This window comes from Cyrtonyx montezumae, unplaced genomic scaffold (assembly GCF_038088225.1).
Source record: "Cyrtonyx montezumae isolate F1298 unplaced genomic scaffold, pur_monq_1.0 scaffold_11, whole genome shotgun sequence".
In the NCBI taxonomy this organism is placed as follows: domain Eukaryota; kingdom Metazoa; phylum Chordata; class Aves; order Galliformes; family Odontophoridae; genus Cyrtonyx; species Cyrtonyx montezumae.
The window spans coordinates 6,298,587-6,311,155 of record NW_027071837.1 but is presented as its reverse complement, the minus strand read 5'-3'; the positions used below and the strand labels follow the sequence as shown (position 1 = coordinate 6,311,155).

General features: G+C 35.0%; 1 protein-coding gene across 3 annotated transcripts in view; it reads left to right on the top strand.

The window, feature by feature from the left end:
- Positions 1-11,579, top strand: part of PCDH11X (protocadherin 11 X-linked) — a 395,938-nt gene extending 384,359 nt beyond the window's left edge. For 2 of the 3 annotated variants that reach the window (XM_065729487.1, XM_065729489.1), the window contains one exon: positions 8,059-8,437. In XM_065729487.1, coding sequence (XP_065585559.1) covers positions 8,059-8,430 — 372 coding nt within the window. In that variant the 3' untranslated portion in view covers positions 8,431-8,437. Of the gene's footprint in view, positions 1-8,058; positions 8,438-9,239 lie in introns of those variants that run through there. The other variant, XM_065729488.1, reaches the window with a different exon arrangement.
- The last annotated feature ends 990 nt before the right edge of the window (positions 11,580-12,569 follow it).

The window sequence follows — 12,569 nt, the reverse complement described above, 5'->3', positions numbered from 1 at the left end:
GTGGCTTCCATGTGAAGGATGGAGAGCAATTTTTACAGAACATTTGCAATCTCATCTCTTGAAGTTGGTAAGAGACATAGCACTCCTTACAGAACTTCTGCATCATGTATTTCAAATAATGTTTAAGGATATTTAAGAAAGCGTAAAACTGTTTTTATATATGAATACACATTCTTGGGCAATAAGGCCTTAGAAACATCATCGTATTAGAGAGTGCACAGTGAAATAAGTTCTGTACTTATTGTTTAAACTCTCAACAGATGCTTGCAGACATACTAGCATTACTTCTGTTTTTGTGATCACTCTAAAAAAAGGCTTTGATGAGAGAAGCTCATCTTGCAGAAAATGATATAAGGTTTTCAGTTTGCTCAATACTGCTGAGATTGCAGGAGTGAGCAAGCAGCCGTGTGGCACTCAGTTGCCGGCTGGGGTCAGCCCACCACATTACTCTAAAAACAATACTTGAGAGGCAGTTATTCTGAGATGATAATTGGTGGGTGTCTACAACTTTCTATAGACTTCCTTCCTGCAAACAATAATTTTATTTTTAGAGACTTGAAGTTATACACATCAAAAGGAAGAAAAATTTGCTGCGTTACAAACGTCTTACAGAAAACCTGTATTGAAAGTGTTTATTCTTCCAGGGGCCAGCTGAAAAATCACAACGGGAACACTTTTTCCTCCATCGTATTTTGGTGGAATATTGGGTTTACTGCAGAAACTGCATCAGTAGAAAAGCTTCACGTATACCACTGAAGGTGCATAATCTTCCCACGTGTGGGGCGATACAGATACAGATTTCAACTTTTTCTTCAGGTCAAAGGTTATTGCTGGAGGATAAACCACTCTTCACTGTGTAGTTTCACCTTATCTAATCGATTTGAATTTAAATTTATATTCTGTGTTAAATAATGAACTTTGTATTAATAATTAAAAACCTTCAGCACAAATGTGAAGCAGTTAATTAAATATTAAGTAAAGCACATTGTATTACTCACTATTTTAATCAATATACTATATTTTAGGCTATTCATTTTAGATGTTCATTATAATTTACAAGTTATGGTTAAAGTTCTCATTGATAACTCAGTATAAGAACCATATTTCTTATAGAAAATTAGCATATTTGTTTTGCTGTAAACAAGGCCCAGTCGTTAAAGATCAGTAATACAGTTGGGCTGCTGGCAGAAGAGGGGTCACTAGCATGCACTGTGCAATATTCTTACATGCATGTTCATTAGCACTGAACAAAAGGTTGCAGGTTTTTGAGGAGCTTGTTCTGTTTTGGTTTTTTTTTTTCAGCTTATTTTTTTCAATGAAATATCTTTCTGTGGAAAACAGCAATTACTGAAACCAAACTTTCTACAAGACTGTTGCTTTTAAACAATTTCTTGGTTTTGATTAATGCAAGATTGAATAACAATGAGAAACTTTATGAATGAGTAATGTGCCTTGTTTTGTTTTGTTTTGTTTTTTCTTCTAAGGCTATTATTTGTGAAGGAAAGATTCACTTCACTTCCCAAGCGTAGTTAATTATAGAGGAATTACCATATGTTCTCTCCTTTGCCCTGATTCATCCTCCATTCTCTGTCTTCTTCTACACCAACTTTCCCCAGCCATCTTCGATAATGTTTGTTAGAGTACTTGAAGCCAGACACAAAATACCCACAACTCGTACCAATGGGATTTTATAATAAAAAAGCTTTACTCAGGGCAGCTTTTAGGATTAAATTCAAATTTAAAACATGGATGTTAAGATATGAACTGTGATGACTGGAATGGAAGAAGAGCCTATTCTAGCAAGATATCCAGCACAGCATGGCTGTGCAGAAATGTATTTCCAGCATGCCTCTTGATTTCACATTCAGAATGTCTGGAGAATCAGCCTTCCTCAGAGAACGATTTAATGTGGGATCTGGGAGAGGCAAGCTCTGTATGGAAGGTTGAAGTGTAATGGAAGTGGTGTGTCCTACTTGTTCTTTGAATAAAAAGGTTGAAAGGATAAAATTTCACTAATTTATTTACGTTTCTGAGTTATTGAGATATATACATGAAATAAAATATTCATAGGAAGCTTCTCCCAAAGGGATTCTATTATAAAAGCTAAAAAAGGCATATAGCAGTGATTATTTAGGATTTCTACATTCAAGCTTCTTCCTTCTGAACTTACTGAAGCAGCCCAGTTTATACTAATAAACTGTTCTGCCCTTCCTTTCTTATTGTTGATGTCATTTCTGTTCTCTTAGCATAGCAGAGACTGCTAAATGATGTTGCCCAAGTGGCAGCTTTCGGTCACCAGGGTAATTCTGGGCTATTATTTCCCTATATTATGCTTGAATTCTTGCTTAGATTGAGTAGCACATTTAGCACATACGCATGGGCAAAAGAAGGAGGGGGAGAGGGGGAAGGGGGAGAATGCAGGAGGAAACACAACCCATTCCTTAGGAGCCATTGGCTGAGATGAGCAGTATAAGATTGTCATCTTCATCACTCTGGTGAGTTCCTGCTGAGCAGAGAGCACTGAAAGTGCAATGGGAGCTGTTTAATATGAAACGCTTCAGTAAATGAGAGGCACTTCTGGATGCTGACAGAATAGCATTGGCACTGCAAGCCATGTATTCATATATGTGCTGTGTTGTGAAAATATGAAAAATAGCTCAGCAATGGCATAATTATGGGCAATTTGCTTAATTGCTTGCTAATTGTTGCTTGCTTTATTATGAAACAAGAGTGCTCTAAATGTAACACTGGATGGTTTGCATCCAAAATGTATCATATTCAATACTGGCTTTTCATTAAGACTTCAGCATTAAATTCAAGCACTCTATCTATATTCCATGTTTAAAATTGTCTTAATTTTTTTTGTAATTGTTTTTTATTTTTTTAATATAATATATAAGATCCTGAGCCTAGAATCTGAGTACTTTGCTAATGAAAATTTACCACTCTTGTGATTATTATTACATTTAATGTGGATGAAGTTGGGGCTATTTTAAGGATTCTCCAGAAGTGCACACTGCTGACTGTTCAGCTTTAGGAACTTGCAGCTCCTTTTTAAAATGTGTTAAGAAATCTTTCTGGGGAGATGTGCAATTCTTAAAGTCTGGCCTAAACTTCTGGAAAAAAGTGATTATTGTATACCTTGATCAAGACAGCCTGCTTTGAGCAGGAATTTAGACTAGATATTTTGAAAGGTCCTTTCCAACCTAAGTCTGCGTGATTCCATAATGCAAGTGATGACTTTTGTGATCTTCTCATAGGAGTAGTACAACTCTTTGGCATGGATATAGGGGAATAGGGGTAGAAAAGAAAATGTAGCTTATATACAGCAAGTCTGTACTGGTAAATACAGCATTGTGAGAATGTTGGTAACACAGTTGTATTAACAGCTTGTCTTCCTTTGAGAATTCTCTATGAAGAACAAAACTTACAATTTTGAGCTGGAAGTGTTGAAGATGCAGCATTATGCTACGTATTGTTTGGACTGAGAGTGCAAGAAGCACTGTAGAGTTCTTCAGCTTTATTTCACATGTAAGAAGAGTACTCAGCTTTTGTATTTTCTATCTATATCTATGGGTTTTATAATCATAGAAAGGTACTACCAAAAACAAACAGAAAACTATCAAATAGTATCTTTTATAATTGCTTTTACTGAAGGATAGCTACCTGGCAAAGTTGAAACTCGGTGTTTTAAGTGAAAGTAATTATTCTTACTGAAGAATGTTTTGACCTATAAATGATAAAGACTGTGGAATAATGAAGAAAGCCTTTTAACTATTGTGCTTTTAGTTATACTTGACAGTTCTGATCTAAACATTTCATGAGAACTGACAGGCATTTTCTTTAAAAACGTTCTTAGTTCTGAGGGAGTCAGTTTAAATAACAGCTTCATTTCTAAAACAATCTGGAGTTCAAACAACACTGGTAAATTCACATGTGTATAAGTGCGATCTGTTGTATGAATTAAAAATTCTTTCATAGTTCTTGTATGTCATGGTCAGCAAGTCTCTTACATGAGAAGACTTACTGACACACTAAACACTGAATTTCAGTAGAGGAAAACACCATTTCTTCTTAAAATATTCAGAAATCGCAGAAACCTTCTTTAACTTTATTGTTAGAGGCAGACTTCGCAGATTTTTCTTACCAGAGTACTTATGTGACTGGAAGAATAATTACCTATATTACCACTTTTGAATGGGAAAAAGACTCAAAGTTTTTCTTTTCACCTGCATTTAGCAGTCACTTACAAGAAGTTACTGTTACAAACAGTTGCCTGCATAAAAAGGTGCAAAGCGAAAGGACACTTTAGGAGTAGCATCTAGAAAATGCGATGGTCAATTTACACAGCACTGGATAAATGCTCTGTTCAGCACTGAACCTGACACTCACCCAGTAGTGCTTGCAGTCCTCTTTATATGTTCCTCTGGGATGCTCGCTGGAGCCAGCCTGACTCCTTCCTTTTAAGTGAGCAGCAAGTGGTGGGGGAAGGAAGGCTGACTGCTAGTTACATTCAGCTCTTTTCCTTCTAAGTCGGTAACAGAATATTTAGAAATCAGCAGCATTGTGTTGTAAGTTGGCACCGTTAGCAGTACGCTATAGTGCTGATAAAAAGCTCTTTGCTTTGATAAAATAGGCAATTGTTAAAAATAAAATGTTGTTTATAACTAAAGCGTGGTTTAGATGGCAATAGAACGCCAGGGCCAGGCAGCAAGTTAGAAAGATTTCAAGTGCTAATGAAGAGGAAGAATAATATCTTAGGAAAATGGAGAATGAATTTGAAGGACTGAAAGGAGCTACATTTCATGGCCTAGATAAACAGGCAAGAAAGATAATGTCCAGTGAATACTCATGAAGGAAAATCCTCTGTGTTTCGTGCTAGTTCATTGAAAAACAGAAGAATTATGCTCCAGTAGTCATTTTTACTTCATTGTGCTAAAAAATACTGCAGGCTTTATTTATTTATTTTTAATTCATACCAAACAGCGATTGTTTGGCATTCTGATTATCCTTGCTAGTACTTTCTACTGCAGCAGATCAGTTGCTGAGATTTTCTAAGATTCCTTTAAATGCAAATACTGAGGACCTTGCCTGTCTCACAATGTATTCATTGTCACACCCTCACTTAATTTGGTTTCTGCAGCATACCTTGTCTCCTAAAAACTGCCTCAGGGCTGCACTAATGCTGCGGCCTGTATGCAGATGATATAAATTAAAACAAAACTATCCTATTCATTTTATAAAACATGTACTCCTTTTGAAGTGATTGTAGAGGTTGATAGTTTATTTTCTTTTTAATAAGTGCAGTACATTATAAACAAAACTTGATTGTTACTGATGGAAAAAAAGAAATGAGTCAGGCATCATACAGAAATGCACTTGTATGTGCTAAATACTTTTTTACTTCCTGTTCTCTCACAGCAATGCAGAGCTGCTCTGTAGAAAATGGATGTAACTCTTCCAAATTAACGAAAACTGTATATTTTAAGTGTTACTAATTATAAGCAGTGATGAAAAATATAATTATTTTGACAATCAAGATTACATCTTACAAATACGAACACTGAAAGATTGGGATTGCTGCAAAAAAAAAATTATCTTCTCAATAGTCTGCCAGTGCAGGATTGTTATATAATGAAACCTCAAAGCCAAAATGATTTGTACACACATCATGGCATTGTGCCCATAATTGTACTACAGATTTGATACTTTCTAAAACTAAAATTCATATAATCCTTTATTAAGAGAATTGAGGCTGTCATCCTGAGAACGCTGTTGTTCTTCGCACGCTAGCATGTTCCAAGTCTACATGCAGTCTGGCAACTCCTGACACAAAATTACTGTCATACTGATCTGTCAAGATGGTGTCAAGAATGTTTTTTAAGTGACCTTCTATTTCTGCAGTTGCCTTCTCTGAAGCTTAAATGTTATGTTTTTATTCCCAAATGCTGATTTTGATGGTTTAATTTTGTTTATTTTTTTATTCAAGCTTTAGATAATACAAGTATTGTAACTATGGAGAGCTAGTAATGCATATGAATTACTATTTCCAAACAAATAAGAGTATTTTTTCCTGCTTAACTAACTAAAAGAATTTTAAGTGATATTAGAAAGTGTTGAGATAAAAGGAACACTGAGGGATTGAGTATCAAAAATGTTTTGTTAATAAATGCAAAAAAAATCAGTTTCTGCATAAGTCGGAGGTTACTCAACACTCAGTCAAGGATGTACCTGGTTTCAGTGAATTGCCTTGATCAGAAGAGAAGCAAACCTGGATAATTAAAGAGCTTAAAGAGCTTGTATATACTCAGATTTATGTCTCTAATAGCACATAGTAGGACACAGAGAGATTAAACTAATCTACCAGTAGTAACTTTTTTCGAGTGAACTGTTTTCTCTACTGAATTATTTCCATATTTATATATCCCACTATCCATCAAAACTGGATTAGTATTTCAACAGTAAGGTGCCAAAGCTTTGTCAGGATTACATTCAAACATATGGAGACAAAGTGACAGAAGACATGTTGAAATGCTAATGAAAGGGCAAAACATTTATAAACAATCATTTCCCTAGCAGGCAGACACAATGTGCAGTGTCCTTCAGGAGAAATAATCAAGAATATAACATTAATGAAACAACAAGGAACCAATTGTCTACTTGCAAGTGGTAGACTTAAAAAAAGATGCATCTTGTATTTTGGATAGCAGCATTATGTATTTTTATGTCTGAAGGGAAAACTAAATCCATTTGTATTTAGATGTAATATGGAAATATGTGCTTATGCTTTGTAGTTTACATAGATTTCAACATTCAAAGTAAAAACAGAACATTAAATTAAAGCAGATTTACAGCATCTGTTTACAAACAAAGCTCAAAAGATGAGAGGCTCCTACTCAGAACTTATATTGCAATAAGTAATTTGTAGCAGCATACTTTCGGTGCTAGTTGTGAGCCAGAACCCATTTCTAAAGATTATCTTCATGAAGCTAGATATTAAAAACACATTCATAGCTTTTATCACAAAAAGGATGGTCTTGAAGTTTTGTGAAGAAACACAATGAAATATCTAAACAAAGACTTTTTCTCTCTTCTGATGTACTTAAGCCCTGTTCATGGTAAGATAATATAAAATTATCATACATAATATGAGAACCATTAAGAGATGATTTCTAGAATTTTAATTGCATTAATTTGAATGTATATTATATGGTAAAACCACAATCATTTCAATGAAACTGATCAAGACTGTTTATGTATTGAAAATTATGTGTTTCACATTTAGTAGTTTACTTGGCTTTTGAACAAACTATCATTTCTGTAATCCTTTTCATGAGCACAAATCTTGCATCTGCTCAAGAGCTCTGGTTCGATTATTCGTAAAATACAGAGGTTACAGCTTTTCTTGCTATTACCCTTTGATTTTTGTCAAGGTTTCCAGTATCGAATGCATCAAGAAATCAATTCTCTTTAAAATAACTGTAATACTTTCTTTCATTCTTAACATTCTTGAGTGCATCTTTGAAACCAATGAAGCACCTTTGACTCTGTATCCAAATTAGATTTTTTTTCCCTTAAATTGAGCAAAAAAATAAAAGTAAAGACCCAATCCAGCGTTAAGAGCATATTTTTAAAAATCTAATGTTAATCTTTTTTGGTTTTTTTCATGAATGCAAATATCTAGTATTGCAATCCTAGATTGTTATAAAGCTTTTAGCTTTATTATGCACAGGACAATTTCAGAAAGTAAATCATCATTATGAGTAGACCATATAAGGGCTTTAGTTTCTCGGGCTGTAGTGATGTTACCGTCTGTTCTTAAAATGCTAACATTTTTTCTGATGCTTGCCCATGACACCACTGTGGGCCTCCAAGCTGAAAGCACCTAAATGTTCAGTTAAGTTGTACAGCTGCAGGTATTTTCTTTCCAAAGTATGTCCTTTGTTGTAGAACTAGGATTGCTTTCTTAACCTTGACTCCCTACGAACATCATTCTTCACATCTTTTGATAATTTCTTATCTTTTTCTGCCCTCCCAGCTATCGAAGTAAATCTCCAGAAAGCCCTGGCTGAGGCCTCTGAAACCTGCACGCAGGAGTGTCTCATCCTGGGCCATTCTGACAACTGCTGGATGCCACCTTCTTTGACACAGTATCAACAGTCCAACACACCTTTGCCATCATTTGGCTTCCAGCAAGGCTGGGGCCGAGGAGCCAGGTCTGACGGACGACACACTCTTGGGAGGCCCCTTCCAAAGGACGACACTGACAAAGGCCAAGGTGGGCCCAGGCCCCAGTTCTACAACACATGTGAAAGACACTGCACGAGTGAAGATCCTGTCAAAGTCATCCCTCTGGCAAACTTTGCCATGTCCCACCAGGCAGCAGTGTCTGGGAGTAGCACTACGTTTATCCATGAGCACCAGCTATAAATGCAAATCTGACAAATCAGCTGTTTCAGGCTTTAAGTGTGACTGTATATAGTCACAGCCTAACTCTGTTCTTATTGCATATACACATTTGTTAGGCTTGTGAATATTTATGTATATAGAATCCTAAATTTGAACTTGAAAAGCTAAATCCTTAGGACTTAGTTAAAGAAAATTAGGGTGAAATATATAAAATGGGGAAGAAAAGTCACAATCCAGAACCAATCAAAAGAAAACCATAAAAATCTGAATATTTTCTTGTATGGGCAAATATCTGCCAGCAGGTCTTCCTCCCTGTTGAAAGCAATTTCTTAGTACAGCTTAAGGAACATTGCAGTAATGTAACATTTTTTTCTATCTTCATTGTTATAATTTATAGGATATTCACAGATTTCACCTTCCATTTGCTAAGCAATAGAGATCATGTGGTCAATTTCTTTTTTGGTTACCTTATACAATATAAAGAGTAAGATACACTTTGTACGGATGGTATATGTTGCCACCAAATTTACCTTTCATGTAATTGAGAAGGAGAATGTACTCAAAGACGTGACAACTACTTTTAATGTTCAGTGGTTGAGTCTACAAGTATTTATTCTTTGAAAGGATGCAGTAGATGAAATACAAAGCTCTCAACTAGGCTTTTCTGTGTGAAATAGGCAACAGGACAGGATACAATATGGATCCAAAGATATTACAAGATTATTTTTTTTCTAAGATTTTCCTTTCTACAATAATGGAAGCAACAGTATAATGCATATGCTTTTCAAGCTGTAAGTCTAATTTTTTGTTTGTTTGTTTTTATCTTGCAGAGCTTGCTTTGGCTACTGTTCCTGTTAGTTGAAAATTACATGGGCACTGCTGAAATCAGTAGGAAATTGGGGTAGTTTTTTGGCTGATGTCTTATTGTGGCTTTAAGCTACTGGTGTTTATAATAATATTATAGTGATGTATATGTTTATTTTACAGCTATAATCGATCACCTATTGCAAGTGTTCAGTAAAAGGTTAGTGTTACTATTAGTTACTTCACCCCAAACTTATAATATAAAGGAGTAGTTGTCATTGTAGCTTAGTTTATTATTAGAGAATCACTGACATATCTCAGCAAAGAAAGAGGAATCTGGGTATGAATGCTGGATAACTATAATTACAAGCACACCCCAATCATATTATCTGACAGAGTCTCAGGATGATTCTCTGTAAAGATCAGGATTTTTTTTCCAGTGTTCTGGGTGATACAGAAATAAAACTAGTAAATTCTATAGCGGATAAAGTGGAGATTCCTTTTTTAATGCAAAAAAAAAAAAAAAAAAAACAAACACACATTTTCCTATTAGCATTTTGTTGCTGCTTAGTCATCATCATTTACAGTATGTACATACCAAGATTTTTTTCCTTAACAAACTGCATAACTTTGTTTAGTTTTATTACTACATTAAGTGAGACAATTGAAGCTGCGTGGAGGGAAATTTGAAAGTGTACGAATATTTCCTATGAATAGAATTCTGTGTAAGCTTCATACTGTAACTTACGTGTAACATAAAAATAAAAGAAAAGAAAAAAAGGAGTGTAAAAATGCTGTAATATTAGCTGCTTGTAAAATTTACAGAAGTTCAAGTTGTTGAGGGTTTCCAATGAATGCTAGAAGAGCTTCTACTATGTGCCCAGCAGGTCTAAGTAGCTTTATGTATTGTTGTCCCCACTGTAAATCTATTCAAATCACATTTACATTTTATGTGCAAAATGAATAAAAAAGCTTCACTTTTAATCTGCTGATAGGGTTTAATTAACAAACATCAGATTACCTGGCAATGTACTTCTTTTCTGTTTCTTTCTTTTGTTTTGTTGTTTTGGGGTTTTTTGTTAGTGTAATTTTCAGTAATGTCTAGAAAAGATGTAGGACACTGCTTTCCAGTTGCACGTAAATCCTGGGGAAAAAAATAACAGTCCTTTGGCTACTGACACACAATGGTTGATTCAGCTCATTTTCAGTTCCAGGACAACAAAAAATTTGACAAATTAATTTACACATCATATATCCAGAGCCATTTGTTGTTTGCTTTGGAGACATCATAGTGAGAAAATTCAGCAGTCCTTTTCAGGAATATACAAAAAAGCTTATCTGTAGTTTACACAGCCTTACCAAACACATTAATTGTGCAAATTTAGAATAATGCTGGCATATAATACTTCCTATTGTAAGCAGAGGACTTTAGTTTTTATTATAGAAGTCTCCTATACCGAGTGTGTATAGAGTTGGCAGCTGCATTTGAAATCACATTTGTTTCCTCTCAACATGTCCTTTCTGACAGAATATTATAATAGAAATTTATTGGCAAAGCAATCAATTCTAGTTTTGCTATTTTCATAGGAGTAGATAAAGACACAAGAATTATGGTTTTTTTCAGAGGCAGAAGAATAGAACAAAATAAAAAGTTCACAAATTATTTCTAAAACAAACAAACAAAACATCTACAAGCTCCAAACCAATGAAGAAAAACCAGCAAAACCCCCACAAACAATTGTTTGAACGAGAATTGTAATGAAGAATCTGATAATAGGAAGTGTTAAATGTCATATCCAGGAAATTGTGTTACAGTATTGTAAAATTCTGTCACCAAGATGCATAACACTTAATTGTAAATACATACTGTATCAGGAGTTAAATGTTGCTCTCATTTTTACACATTATATATCTACTATATAAAACTATGCGTTGGAGGCAACATTTTTTCTGAAAACTGTCCAAGTGTCATGTCAGTATCCAGACAAATAACCTTACTATAGACTCATTGCACATCTTGCCATATATATAAATAATTTATCTAGTGCATAGGCTGTATATTTTTGTGTAATTTTTTTAGTCACTTAACTTATTTTATCTTGTGTGAATTTGTGAAGAAAACGATCCTATATACAATATACAGTAAAATGGTAGTTACATGATTAGATTTGTTTCATACAGTGTAACGATAAAGGAAAACCTTTGCCTTCAAAGTAATGTGTCACACAGTCTAGCCTAGATTTTTTTTCCAAACTCAGTACACGCTGGTTGCACTTCTAACTACTGCATTGAGGATAGAAGTGGTGGCAGCAGAAGAAAGGTACTTTTTGATGATGTAGTCAAGTGTAAAAAAAAAAAAAGGGATGAACTGAAGTTGAACTGTTCATAGTTAAAAAATAAAAAAAACGCCAGTTCTTTGTTTTCCTAAACTGTGCTGCGTTACTTGATTCTGAAAGAAGAATAATGAGGCCCGTCAACTTGGCCAAAGAGGTTACAGAGCACCTGCTCTCTCAGGGCTATGAGCTACGCGGATGCAGGTCATTTAGCTAATTATCATGGCAATGAGCCCATGCTAATAGGACCTGAGGGTTTAGGAATGCTAACTTGATAGCTCGGTTGAAGCAAAGATGGTTATGTGGTTCTGAATGCAGCCAGGCCTGTTTTGTCAGGCACAGGGACGGAGGCTCGCAGCCGCTTTGTATCAGGTATCTATGTACGCTGTGTATGTCGATATGTAGATTTTCGTGGGGTTTTTTATTTTTATTTTTTAATTATTATTATTTTTTCTCCTTCAGAGAAGCTTTAAGTTGCTGTGTTGTGTTCTGGGCTAACTCTAATCCAGTGAGGAACCCCTTCAGTCTCAAACCATCGTTGTTATGCCTGCTTCTAGCATAGCTGAGCAAGGCACCTGACTTAAATAATTAAGTCATTAATGGTTGATTAACTCAAGGTTGTTTGACTCAAGCTTATAAAGTTTGAGTTTGAAAGAGCTTAATCATTAATGCTTGATTTTGTTCTTAATGGTTCTAGCTCAAGTTTTGTTTTCACAGCTTTAAAGCTTCTCCTTATTTAATAATCATTTATTACACGATTACACTCTAGTTTACTACTGTTATTTAATTAGATAAGTAAAAAGGGAAGGATTGGTTTGTGCAGACACAGAGCAAAGTTGAAGGCAAAGATTTTATTTGGTATACGTAGGAAAATTGTGTATAACATGTTATCCCTAGTGAAGAAAAGAGACTGACAATTTCTTGTAAATATTTGGGTTTGTATTTTGGGAAACCTCCCTGCTCTATGGCATACTACAGGATCTGAGAGTGAGCAGTGTATGTCTGTGTATTGCAGCAGCCCTA